The sequence below is a fragment of the Pundamilia nyererei genome, unplaced genomic scaffold (genome assembly GCF_000239375.1).
Source record: "Pundamilia nyererei isolate P.nyererei 1_Seehausen unplaced genomic scaffold, PunNye1.0 scaffold00069, whole genome shotgun sequence".
In the NCBI taxonomy this organism is placed as follows: Eukaryota; Metazoa; Chordata; class Actinopteri; order Cichliformes; family Cichlidae; genus Pundamilia; species Pundamilia nyererei.
In genome coordinates, this window is record NW_005187470.1 from 1,443,212 (window position 1) to 1,455,803 (window position 12,592).

General features: G+C 37.1%; 3 protein-coding genes across 5 annotated transcripts in view; all 3 read left to right on the forward strand.

The window, feature by feature from the left end:
* The window catches only part of ndr2 (nodal-related 2), a 4,164-nt gene extending 2,786 nt beyond the window's left edge, over positions 1–1,378 (forward strand). The window contains exon 3 of the mRNA XM_005736430.1: positions 1,226–1,378. Coding sequence (XP_005736487.1) covers positions 1,226–1,378 — 153 coding nt within the window. The remainder of the gene's footprint in view (positions 1–1,225) is intronic.
* Positions 1,379–2,141: 763 nt separating this feature from the next.
* lrrc20 (leucine rich repeat containing 20) lies at positions 2,142–6,193 on the forward strand. Of its 3 annotated transcripts, none has more exons than XM_005736432.2 (5): positions 2,142–2,273; positions 4,697–4,785; positions 5,041–5,190; positions 5,367–5,534; positions 5,625–6,193. In XM_005736432.2, the coding sequence occupies exons 2-5, from the start codon at positions 4,716–4,718 to the stop codon at positions 5,759–5,761; spliced, it is 525 nt and encodes a 174-aa protein (XP_005736489.1). In that variant the 5' UTR covers positions 2,142–2,273; positions 4,697–4,715; the 3' UTR covers positions 5,762–6,193. The 3 variants fall into 3 exon arrangements, with proteins under 3 accessions (XP_005736489.1, XP_005736488.1, XP_005736490.1); XM_005736431.2 differs by lacking the exon at positions 2,142–2,273 and adding an exon at positions 2,528–2,825; XM_005736433.1 differs by lacking the exon at positions 2,142–2,273 and adding an exon at positions 2,528–2,691.
* Positions 6,194–7,858: 1,665 nt separating this feature from the next.
* ppa1a (inorganic pyrophosphatase 1a) lies at positions 7,859–11,537 on the forward strand. Its single transcript, XM_005736434.1, has 11 exons — positions 7,859–8,244; positions 8,435–8,499; positions 8,839–8,892; positions 9,031–9,150; positions 9,236–9,322; positions 9,405–9,531; positions 9,651–9,778; positions 9,949–10,034; positions 10,518–10,587; positions 10,896–10,935; positions 11,015–11,537. The coding sequence occupies exons 1-11, from the start codon at positions 8,184–8,186 to the stop codon at positions 11,041–11,043; spliced, it is 867 nt and encodes a 288-aa protein (XP_005736491.1). The 5' UTR covers positions 7,859–8,183; the 3' UTR covers positions 11,044–11,537.
* Positions 11,538–12,592: the final 1,055 nt, after the last annotated feature.

Consider the following 12,592-nt stretch of genomic DNA (forward strand, 5'->3'; position numbering starts at 1 on the left):
TATCTATCTATCTATCTATCTATCTATCTATCTATCTATCTATCTATCTATCTATCTATCTATCTATCTATCTATCTATCTATCTATCTATCTAATAAAAATACCAATTACTTCACAATGGAAGCGGCTGAACTGTAGCTAAACCACTAAAGTACAACTTATGGAAACAGTACTTCAGACTAATATGTAATAAAATAAACTTTACGTGATCAAAAATGATAACAACTATGAAAAATCTGCAGGCAAGCAAAAATACCACTTAACTCAATTTACCGGAAGTCCTCAGTGGCTCTTGAGTCAAATAATGTTTATCTAATTATGTAATGTAATGTATTATGTAAGTAATAATGTAATAATGTTTTTTGTTCACTAAAAAGAAAAAATTGAGACATTTAGCTACAGTAATGTGTTAGATCAGAGACATATCATTGTGAAAATGCACTACATACTGGTCAAGTGTGTGGTGGTGGCTGTCTGATGGATGTCTTAACAATGTTAACTTGACACCAGTTAGGACTGAAGAAAAAGGATGGAGGGCCTCTCTAAGGGGGTTCACAAACAGTAGAGAACAGTAATGGTAAACTATATATTAAAAAAAGGAAATTATTCCTGTGTTTTTCTACCCAAAAGTGTTGTCAATTACTTTCAAAATGACAAAACAAGTATCTCAAATACTTGAAACACTATGCAAATATGAATCGTAGTTACTAGTTTTTTTTTGTGTGTGTTTTTTTTGTTTTGTTTTTTTACATTTGTTCATTCATTCATTGGAGCTTATTCCAGCTGTCTTAGGGCGAGAGGCAGGGTACACCCTGGACAGGTTGCCAGTCTGTTGCAGGGCTATAATAATTGTTTTATTATTTTTTGTTTTGCTAAGTTAGTAAAACGTGAGGATTTGAAGCGTTTCATCATAACAAATCTGTTAGTACTCCTTTTCCACACTATGAAAAAGGGTAAAACAAGATATCATTTTTTATCAGAACGTCTGTGGTTTAAAGTGGTTCAAAATGTTACGTTAAACACAACAAAACATATAACAAATAGCTTAAATGAACAGAAATGTTCAACTTACTAAATGAAGTGAAAAGCAGAATAGCAAATATCAGATGACAGTAAGTGGGTCAGTATGTCAGTAAGCTAAGATAGGATAACGCTATTACTATATTTCTTTAAAGAACTGCAGTTATCTACAATTGGCCTAAAGCCTCTCTCTTTCTTTTTCCAGAGTCTCCTGAAGCATTTCCACCCTGACAGAGTGGCCTCACCCTGCTGTGCACCAACCAAAATGAGCCCACTGAGCATGTTGTACTATGAAAATGGAGAGATGCTCCTTCGACACCACGAGGATATGATTGTGGATCAGTGCGGGTGCCAGTGAAAGCTAAAACCAGCTGCAGAGCAGGCTTAACACTGTACAGAAATTTTGACAGAACCAAGTAATTTCTGAAAATAAAATAAAATAAAATAAAATAAAATAAAATAAAATAAAATAAAATAAAATAAAATAAAACATTTATACAGAAGGAAGAAAGCACTGCAAGGCTGTGTCGGAGCGTTGCACGAAGACAACATTTTGATGTGTGATGTAGGCTTTGGTTTGTAAGAATAGTTGCATTTTGAGATGTACCAAAATGTGAACTCAAAAATTGGGTTCACCTATTGTCACAAACTGAAGTTCATTCACTTTAAATTATCAATTGTTATAATTGTAAAAATTTATGGTAATGTTGATTAATATTTCAGCACAGTTTTATTGTCGACTACCATTTGTGTATATTGTTATAATGGCTATTTATATTGCTATATTATTGTAAATATTAAAATAAAATTACATATATGTACATGTTGCACCCTTAATATGTATTTTGCTATGTTGGTTTAAAATTATGTGGTGTATTTGGTTTTTAAGATGCTACAGTTTCATGACAAATAGCATGGTGAAGCTTATGTTTAGCAACAGGATTGTGTGTGAACTGTGTTTCACAAAAGCACTCACACTCAAAATAGGTAGACTTTTCTAGCTGTTTCAGTCATCTACAGTAAGTGACTGCCAAATTCCTCTTACATTGAAAATATAGCATTGTAAAAGGAATATCCAGCCAACACTCTAAAGTTGCAGTTTGTTGTAACAATGCTAAACTAGGTTCTATTCTTCTAAAGCAATAGAGCTCATTGTATTCAAATCCTTTGAAAAAATACTGACTAACCAGGAACTTGCCAGATTCATGACTATGGCAGAGGTCAGACTGGCAATAGCTGACCAGGACTCAGAGGTAAGACAACATTTAACTTCGTAATGTCAGTTTCCACTCAGGCAGATGTGGTTAACTATTTAATTATAGTTGAATTAACCAGCAACTATTTAAAAAAATATTTTATACCTGTTCAATAAATTTTAAAGATGGTTTAAGTTATTTAGTTGTGGTATCTGCGCCTTATTACTCATGGAATTCGTGTATGACGCTATTTCTTTTGTTTTATATTTTAAATTTTCGTGTTCTGCAATTTCAAAGCGCAGGACTGACGCTCGTGAACATCACTTATGTTAGCTAGCAAGCTAACCGAAGCTCATGTTTTCCTAACCGAAGCTAAGCATTAACTTGCTTTTGCATTGTTTGATAACTTCTTTGCTTATATGAGGTGATGCTAACGTATCGTACTGACCGAAAAAAATAGCGCAGCAGCAAAGAGGTGAGCCAGCCAGCCTCTCCCCTGGTTAAAAATACACACTCATTAAACTTGCCTGGTGGGTTGAGAAGCTGAAGCTAAGTTAGCTAACACCGGCAGCTGCACGTTTTGGTAACACTAGCAGGCTTTTAGTTGAGGTAAGTGACTTTTTTGTATAGCTTCAATGACACAGAGCATATCTATATGTCTGTCAACCGGTGAATTTATATTAGTCTGGTAGTGTAGGTCTGAAGTAAGTCTAAAGATTTTTATGTTAGCATACATGCTTTATTTACTAGCTTTATGGTTAACCAGAAGTGAAAAGCGATCTTCGTGAAGGCTCAACCGAAGCAGCGTTTCTGGGGTTTTATGTTACTATTTCCACTTTGAGGACTTAATGGGTTTTAATAATGGGCAAAGGCAAAAGTTGAATTTCTCTCAAACACTCTGTAATTCAATGTAACAAATATTTTATGAGTTGTCTTTAATTTACCACAAATTACCAGATAGTTTCAAATTATTATTATTATTATTTTTATTTAAAGAACGGCACTGTGTCTTTTTCTAGATCTGGAGAAAGCATATGATAGAGTGCCAAGAAAGGAACTGTGGTAGTCTTAAGAGGAAGTCAGGAGTGATGGAGAAGTATGTTAGGTTGGTGTAGGACATGTATGAGGACAACAAGACAGTGGTGAGGTGTGACAGAAGTGAGAGATTAAAGGCAGAGGTGTGATTCATCAGGGATCGGTTCTGAGCCTCATTCTTGTTTACAGTGGTAATGGACAGGCAGACAGGTGATGTCAGGCAGGAGTCTCCTTGGACTTTGATGTTCGCAGATGACATCTTGGTCTGTAGTGAGAGCAGGGAGCAGTTGGAAGGGATTGTTTAGAGGTGGAGATATGCACTAGAGAGAAGAGAAATGAAAGTCAATAGAAGAAAGACAGATTTCACATGTGAGAGAGAGACGGGTGTAACAGCGAACCTGTAAAGGTAGTAAACATAGATGACTTTAAATACCTGTGGTAAACCAAACAAAGCAACAGAACAGGCAGTGGACAAGAGAGCTGAAAAGCAAGGGCAGCTTGATGGTGTGGGTGGAGACCAGTGTTAGGGGGGATGTGTGACAGAAGGATAGCCGCAAGAGTGAAAGGAAAGGTTTATAAGATGGTAGGGATACCTGAATGTGGAGCTGCCAGGCAGGAGTAAAAGAGAAAGACCACAGAGAAGATTTATGAATGTAGTGGAAAAATGGCATGCAGAGAGTTTGTGTGACAGAGAAGGATGCAAGAAGTAGGGTGAGATAGAGGCAAATGATCCACTGTGTCAACCCATAAAACAGTCAAAAGAAGAAGACAAGTCAACTGTTTAACCTGAGCTGTCTTTTGTTTATATTAATTTCTAATCTGTTTATTCAAAATTGTGAATACTGGAACAAAACAAAAAACTCTTGACATGTCAAATATATTCATCAGTGGAGTACTTGAAAGTACAATATATGAGAAGAGCTAGTTATTTTCTGATCATTTTTTTGAGTAGGAATTAGTGCTAAACAAACATAACTAGTTATAAAAACTCAACCAGTTCAGAATGTAGATGTAGATAAGCAAAAAACTAAGACCTTAATATTGTGCCAGTACTAAGTTTATTAAGCTAGAAAAGAATATGAAGAAGAATATGAATCCATCTGACTTTGTGCTGTTAATACACTTGCAGGTCAGGTCTTTACATTAAATTCTGTTAGAAATTGCCTTAATGTACTTAAAACCAAAAGTGCACAAAAATTTGGAGTGTGTCCACGTTAAACAACTAAAGTGTGACATTTATCAGTGCTAGCAATCTTTAATGAGATTTAGCCTTAGAAGGTTCATTTTTAGCCTGTGGCTAAATTTAAAACAGGCGTCGACTGTGTTGTGCTGACTTCAGTGGGATGTCAGCATGGACAGCAGCTTTGACTGATAGTGTAGTTACTATTTTATCATCTTATCATTTATATGTGGAGCTATGTGTAATGTTGCATTATGTCTCTTAGGAAAAGTTAAAGCAGAAAAATGGCTGAGGCTGTTGCAAAAGTGGCCCGGAGGATTAATGCTACTGTAGAGGAGGGAAAAGATAGTGTGGGTAAGATACACTTTAACATATTCTTTCCTTTGTCGCTCACTTAATCTTTGTTCAGAGAATATAAATGAATTTGTTGTCAGAGATAGTACCAGCAGGTGGCGACATAGGCTTAAATTTGACTGCTCCATAACTTGAAATGCCAGAATGTAATAATAAGAATAGTAAGTAATCATGTGTAATTATCAGAGTAATTATAGATTTACACTGTGTTAATGTTTGATTACTTTATAACTATGTTCTTCTTCTTCTCCGCAGACCTGTCAAAATGCATGCTAGCTTCTTTCCCAGACGGTGTGTTCAAAGTCCTGAGGACTGTCACAGAAAACATCCGAGTTATCACATTGGCTGACAATGAGATGAAGGTCGTTTCTAGCAAGTTCTTTACAACTTTCACTCAGCTCAGAGGTAAATGATGTATTTTTTAAAATTAATTATTTAATTTTTTAAAAGCTTGTGCTTTAGTATACTGTTAATCTCACATGCTATTCACCTCACAAACGTTGACAGAATGTCTTCGTGCTCTGATGGGAAAAACAGCCAAGCGACCCTTCGATTTACTCGTGTCTTGAAATACCTTGCAGAACTGGACCTGCAAGGAAATGTGCTCACCAAACTGCCCGATTCTGTGTCGGAAATGAAGCATCTGACCAGCATCAACCTGGCTAATAACAAGTTCTCCATCTTCCCTGATAAGCTTACTGAAATAGCCACACTGGAGCGTATTGATCTTCAGGGAAATAGCCTTACTGGTAAAAAAGAATTGTTAATGTATCCTCTTTGTGAGAAAGGTACATATTTACACATCTCAGTCTTTTTGTCTTTAAAATTTTCCTCTACAGAAGTACCACTGGAGAAGTTGTCTGACATGCCATCGCTGAAGTGGCTGAATGTGAAGTCAAACCCTCTGGACTCAAACACAAAGTCAGCTCTGCAGTCTCCTCATAAATTTGACATTTTGTCAACAGCAGAGTCCTAAAATGCACGATAAATGTATTTCACCTCCTGTAGCATGGAGCTGTGTGCCTTTACTTGCTTAAATTGAATTAGTTTTGTGTTACAGGTAGGACAAAAATACTTCAGGATATCATTATACTGTACAAGCAACAAAAACAGAGTTGTGCGGAGACCTCTTTCTTTGACTTTTCAATGCTGCTGGGAACCCTGTAGGCTCTGCGTTTGGTATTAAGACTTCTGGAAATTAAATCACTCATTCTTGATACACCATTTGACATTGTTTCAAATTATATATTTATTATAGCTTATTTATTCTTTTTGATAGGGGAAAAAACAAATATACATTGAAAACTAAGCAGTCTCTGTGTATTTGTCCTTTTTTTACATGGTGACTTTGCTGAGATGGTTATGTTATATACAATACTGAGTTTGTATTAAATGACACAGAAGTACAAAAGTGTTCAGGATTGTTTTTAAATGTTTTAATGTTTCACAAGTCTCTCTCTCTTTTTTTTTTTTTTTTTTACCATTTTGGGTGAGTGTTTTCTTATCCAAATCAAGGATCTAAGTACATATTGTATTGTATTAGTGAAGCACTTGGCCATGCAAATACAACTGACTGGAAGCTAAGATTGCACCTGAAAAATGTTTTGCAAGAAGAAACATTTGGCTAAATATTATACATAAAATCTAAAGAATTGGACTAGAACATAGATTACAGCTGGAGCAATAATTTAAACAAGCAAGAGAAAAGCAATTGCTAAGATAATAGTCTGTACACACAGAATGTCGTCTGTAGTTCACCCTCTGAGTGCAGGTACTTCTCACACAGGTAGATACAGTATGAGGAGCTCACAGAATAACATCCTTTCAAGATGCCTGAAGGTATTGTAGCCACATGCAAAGTTGGATAATTCCAGTTCACTGTAACTGTAATAGAAGCTCCAGAAGATGGAGACAGGTGCTCAGAAGAGCAACTCAAAGTATTTTACTCCTCAAGAACACTTTAAATAGCATCCCTGCTGAGTCTGGATTATTTCACCTGATGTTTAAGCGCAGAGTTTCAAGTCTGCGTGTATCATTAGAAAACCAAGAAGATCTGGTGAACGAATAATCCAAATAAACCTTTTCTAGGGTGAAAATGGGTTTGAATACACATAATTTCTGTTGGGAGAAGTCATCAGATACAGCATCTACAAGTCTGCCAAAGGAGAATGTTCTTTGGACATTTAGCCTGGTGGCAAGCTTTCAGTGCCACGTGACTTGTCTGCTTCCCAGAGTGTGACCTCGCACTCAGCTTCACGCTCCTCTTTAATTCACTGTGTTTTAATTACCTTACCTATAGGCAGAGGAGAATACTTTCTTTAGTGCTATTGTGCAGTTTGACAGGTTATATTAAGCAGTTTTTGGCACTGCACATTTTAGTTAGGTTTACAGCAGGATTTTTCCTCTAAATAGCTGAAAGTTAATACTTTATATATAATAAAGAACTGTACAGTTACATGATTTTAATATAGAAATTGCACGACAAAGATATAAGACTACTCCCACACATGTATATTGTGTTTTTCTTCCTTTTTTCCCATAAGGTGCTTTAATGCACTTTTACTCTGACACTACTTTTTATTTGGGTAACAATATATAAATGAAATGCATGATTTAAGTGACATAAAAAGTTCAGCCAAAACAAAACAAGCAAATGAAAAAAAAAATTAAACTTTGGTACAAAAGATTAATATAAAAACTTAAAGGCATTCATGTAGAATAGGACTCGGTGCTCAAATGTATTACATAAGCATGCAAAAATCAAAACTAATTTAAATATTTTTTCTCAGTGTTTCCGAAAACAAGCTCATAAGTATGTTATCGAACAGTTAAAGTGAAACTTGAGATGTAAGAAGTCACAACACTGCACACCACCTAATCCTGCCGTGTTAATTGGCTTACAGCTAACACCTGTCAGCTCCATCTGTTTTTCTGTGAAAAGAACTCTCGGGAGCCACAGCTTGTAACGGGGAACTCGAAAACAAATCACTTCGAACACAGACAAGGCAGAAACTTCACGTCTGTGCCGCAGAATGCATGTGGCAGCCACGGAGAAGTGGCAACAGAAAGGATTAGTTGCTGATTACTATTCTGAGCAACTCTGCTTCACACGGGTTACTTTTGTAAGCTACAGATGCCAGTGCTAGGTGTGATTTGAACACAGCAGCCATACAGGAACAGGCAGAAGCCAGCATGGATCTGTCACCAGGTGTTTACGCCTTTCCCACAGCAGCCCCATTGTCAAATACAGGTAGTTGTCTGGGTTCTAACCCCATAGGCTTAAGAAGTGCGCATGTCTGCTCCCCTGTCTTACATGACTGCCTGTCTGCCGGGAGCTTCTTAGTCCTGCTGAATTAGTGAACAGACCACACTTGGAGGGGTTTAAACCAACAGCAGACATGAGCTTTACCATCGAGGAGAAGGGCAGGCCGAACACCCAGGAGTACAGGGTGTATTTCAGTAAGCACAGCTCTTTGAATGAACTAGTTTGACTGTTTGTGGGAAATAATTCCTTCATGGATTCTGTATAGTGTAATAGCTGCTTGCATAACATGTAGCAGTATATTACAGGAGCACTACTGTTAAGTAGATGTAAAGATCCCATATTATTTATTTGAATAGGGAGATGAAACTGTAATTCTTTTCATAGAAAACTCTGAGGGCAAATACATCTCTCCCTTTCACGATGTACCCATCTATGCAAATGAAGCAGAGGTGAGCATCATGTGTGGCTGTTAGTCTTTTGGGATATTAGAGAAGAACTTATATCATTGAAAACCTGCTGATTGTGCCGTATTTTGCCTTGTAGGTTAATTTATTCACATTTCTTAAATACATATGTCCTTATTTTGACTATTTAGACAAATCACTGAATAGATAACAAAAACTGTGGTAGCTGCTGGGTTTCTCTTGAAACTCCTTAGGCATATGTGCAATGATCTGTATCCTACCTTAGATAACCATTATGCCAGTCTATAAGTAGCACAATAAGCCACTAGGAGAATTCATCATCAGGTACGACAGTAACAAGGCTATGTCTCTTACCATTTTTAGAATATTTTTCATGCCATTGTTGAAGTTCCAAGGTGGACAAATGCAAAGATGGAGGTACATAACATATCTTGCAAAAATATGTATTTGTTGCTTTCTAAGATCGCTCCCATATTTGTGGTAATGTAGTGACTACAATCTAAGTCATTGCTTCTTTCTATTTTTATTTTTGTACTTAATGTCTTTGTTTCACAGATTGCCACTAAAGATCCTCTCAATCCACTGAAGCAAGACGTGAAGAAGGGCAATCTTCGTTATGTAGCAAATGTGTTTCCCCACAAAGGTTATATCTGGAATTATGGAGCTATACCGCAGGCGAGTCCCACTCAGATGATATATGTACAGCAGGAAACTAGGCCATGTCTCTGTTCAGTTAACCCCATACACTTCTCCTTAACAGACATGGGAAGACCCCAACCACAAGGACAGCGACACAGGATGCTGCGGAGACAATGATCCCATCGATATATGTGACATAGGAAATAAGGTACTGGAACAAGTCTGGCTGAAGAGACTTACTGAAATGGTGCTTTTTGCAGCTTTTTCAAAACAGTATCTTTAATCCTCAGGTGTGCTCTCGAGGAGAAGTAATCAAAGTGAAGGTTTTGGGAACTCTGGCTTTGATCGATGAGGGTGAAACAGACTGGAAGGTCATAGTGATCAATACTGAGGACCCAGAAGCTGGCAGTTTTAACAGTAGGGATAACTTAAAAATTAAAGTTGTTTATGTTGCTGGAAAATACGGGAAGACGGTGAAAAAGTATTTGCAAGCTTTTTGGAATAAATTTTTTTTTCATTTTCTCCATTTCATGCAGATATTGATGATGTGAGGAGACTTAAGCCCGGCTACTTGGAGGCAACTGTTGATTGGTTTAAAAGATACAAAGTACCAGATGGGAAACCTGAAAATCAGTTTGCTTTTAACGGAGAGTTCAAGGACCGGGTACAGCGTTCAGCATTTTAGTCTAGGTCTTGGTTTGACAATCAGACTACACTTATGATATTATATTTTTAGCTATACTGAATCTGTCGCAGTACATACATGATTACATTTTCAGTTTAGAGACATATAGCTGGGGATGTTTGATTTTGTATTTCTTTTGTATTCTCCAGGACTTTGCCGTTGAAACAGTGAAGAGCACACATGAGTTTTGGAAGGCACTGATTTCTAAGATGACCAATGCCGGCGAGTTAAACTGGTAAACAAGTTGATTAATTTGAAAAAAAAAATGCTTTGTGCAAATATAAAACTCAGCAACATTATGTGACAGATACTATTAGAGGCACTTCCTGCCCTAATTTTCTCCAGCCAATGATTGTGCATTGCATAGATGATAGAGCAGGAAGACAACAGAATATAATGTACAGTGTTGTGAAACAGCATTTGGCCCCCTTCCTGATTTGTTCGTCAAACAAACTTTAATTTGAGTCAAACCGAGGGAATGCAAAATGCATTAAACAATTTCATTTATTAACAGGAATATGCTACCCAATCTATATAAGAAACAAGGGAGTGGGCAAATACTTTTTCACCGCACTGTAGCTGCTTTGGTAATGTGTTTCTTAGAGCAAGCAAAACACTAAGTAAACACTATAAATATGTGCACTTTTTGGGGGTGAGAAAGACATGCGTATAGGCAGAAAATTGCTCTATTTAAAAAAGTCTTCCTTTCTTTGATTAGCATGAACACCAGCGTTTCAGATAGTCCGTTCTGCTGCTCTGCTGGGGATGCCGAGGCAGTAGTTAAATCTGTAAGTCCATTTTATTTTTAAATTCATGTTAGCATTCATACCTTCCTATTTGATTAGTGAAGAAACTAGAAACAGAGAAATGCTAAAGGCAGTTTCTTTCATTTCACTCCAGCTGCTCTCTATAAGAGTAATGTTTTTGAGATCAAAAAGAAACCAGCATCTAATGGCTTCCTGTAAAACAGAAAATGGGCCCTGAGAACTTGGCAGCATTTAATTAGTCTATTAATGACATGCACATGTATTCCTCATGAACTTTAAAGGTGATTAGTTAAGCAAATAAATATATCACCATTTAATCACGCTTACAGGCATGTGCTTTTGGAGCTGAAGAACCTATTCCAAGTTCAGGTGGGTGTTTATAGATATTTGCAGCAACTCTGTTTTGTTGCCTCATGGAACTTAAATCTTATGTTTTACTTTTTTTCAGTTGACAAATGGTTCTACTATGACAAGTGAGAAGGTAAAGCCTGGGTGGAAACAGGAAATATGTGAAGCCTTCCCACATCCCTCCTTCCTTGATTCCTGTGGATTTGATGTGTCTTGGTTATTTCATATAACATTTACTTGCCTGGTTGTTCAACCTTCATTGGCTGATGTGGTTATTTTTTAATCCAGATCACATGAAAGCTCTCATTATTTTTTGTCATTTAACTTCAATGCAATTTGATTTTACTTTGAAAAATAAACACTATATTAAACCATGTACCTGTGTTTATCAAAAGAATGTGACTCTAAAGTGGATAACAGCATTTGTTAAGACAGACAGAAAGAAACTTCTTTAATATTTGATAAAAGGCATATAAACTCATTTCTCTACAGTCTTGCATTCAATAATTCATTGGGTTATATGACAATATTGACAATTCTACTACATGATGTATGTACTGTTCCTAAGATGTAATAGCTGTTTAAGATTATAAATGACTTCCTATTAAAGCCTTTAGCTGTGAGTGAAAAGGTCTCATGCTGTTTTTTTCTGCAGCCTGCAATTAAACAGTCACTTCAATAAGAACTGAAGGCATTTACAGTGTGGTTAGAAACTAGCGCATAATGTATGTGTAACTTAGTTAAAGGAGCAAAGAAAAGCGTCTGGACTTCTTTAAGTTACTTGAAGACGTTTCACCTCTCATCCGAGAAGCTTCTTCAGTTCTAAGGTCAAATGGTGGAGAGTCCCAGATATAAACCTAGTGGGAGTAACCCCCCACAGACGGACAAAAGGACCCCCTGATGATCCTCTAATCGCCTGAGCCAAGGTGTGAAACTGGGTGTGGGTCCCAATCAGCCAGAGTTTCAGGTGTGTTCATTGTGAAACCTGGCCCCAATTATCATGCGAATTCCTGAGGTCAGATGGCCCAGGATGTGAGTGGGCGTTAAGGCGTCTGGGAAGGGATCTCAAAACTGGATTATAGATGGCAGAGAGTTGGTGTCGTAAACCCATGCCTCTGTTCAAAGATGGTCGCTCACAGTGGACATAGATGGCTTCTTTCACTCCTCTTTCAAACCATCTGTCCTCTCTGTCCAAAATGTGAACATTGGCATCCTCGAAAGAGTGTCTTTGCAAGCTCCTTTGACTACGATGACCTGGATGACTGAGAACCTTCACAGACATATGTGTAACTTAAATCAGATATGGTGAAACACTAAATATAGTTTATATAATATTATAATATGGTCAAGATATTCAAAGACTACCTCTAGCTGTGTCCTGCTTTTGCTAGAACAAGTGCATATCTGAACCCAGGAGCTCTTGCACCCCAAACGAGAAGCATACCCCTTAAAAAATGAGTAATGCAACAAATATCACCTTATTGTGAAAGTCTGCAAAACGTTTTTCGTTTTTAAGCCCTGCTTTGGGTTCTTTGAACATACTCCAGGACGAAAGGCTAGAGTTTTATTGAGCTATAAATTATTCATTGAGACTGGAGCAAAGCAGACTTTACAAGCACAGTATTTATGGGTAGAGTCTTACTTGTAAAGTCTTACTTTATGAGTAAAGGAACAAGCT

Coding starts and splice junctions, on each gene's coding strand:
- lrrc20 (XM_005736432.2), top strand. CDS start 4,716: ATGGCTGAGGCTGTTGCAAAAGTGGCCCGGAGGATTAATGCTACTGTA. Junction 4,786..5,040: donor GGAGGGAAAAGATAGTGTGG/GTAAGATACACT, acceptor TCTTCTCCGCAG/ACCTGTCAAAATGCATGCTA. Junction 5,535..5,624: donor TCAGGGAAATAGCCTTACTG/GTAAAAAAGAAT, acceptor TTTCCTCTACAG/AAGTACCACTGGAGAAGTTG.
- ppa1a (XM_005736434.1), top strand. CDS start 8,184: ATGAGCTTTACCATCGAGGAGAAGGGCAGGCCGAACACCCAGGAGTAC. Junction 8,500..8,838: donor TCTATGCAAATGAAGCAGAG/GTGAGCATCATG, acceptor TACCATTTTTAG/AATATTTTTCATGCCATTGT. Junction 9,151..9,235: donor ATTATGGAGCTATACCGCAG/GCGAGTCCCACT, acceptor TCTCCTTAACAG/ACATGGGAAGACCCCAACCA.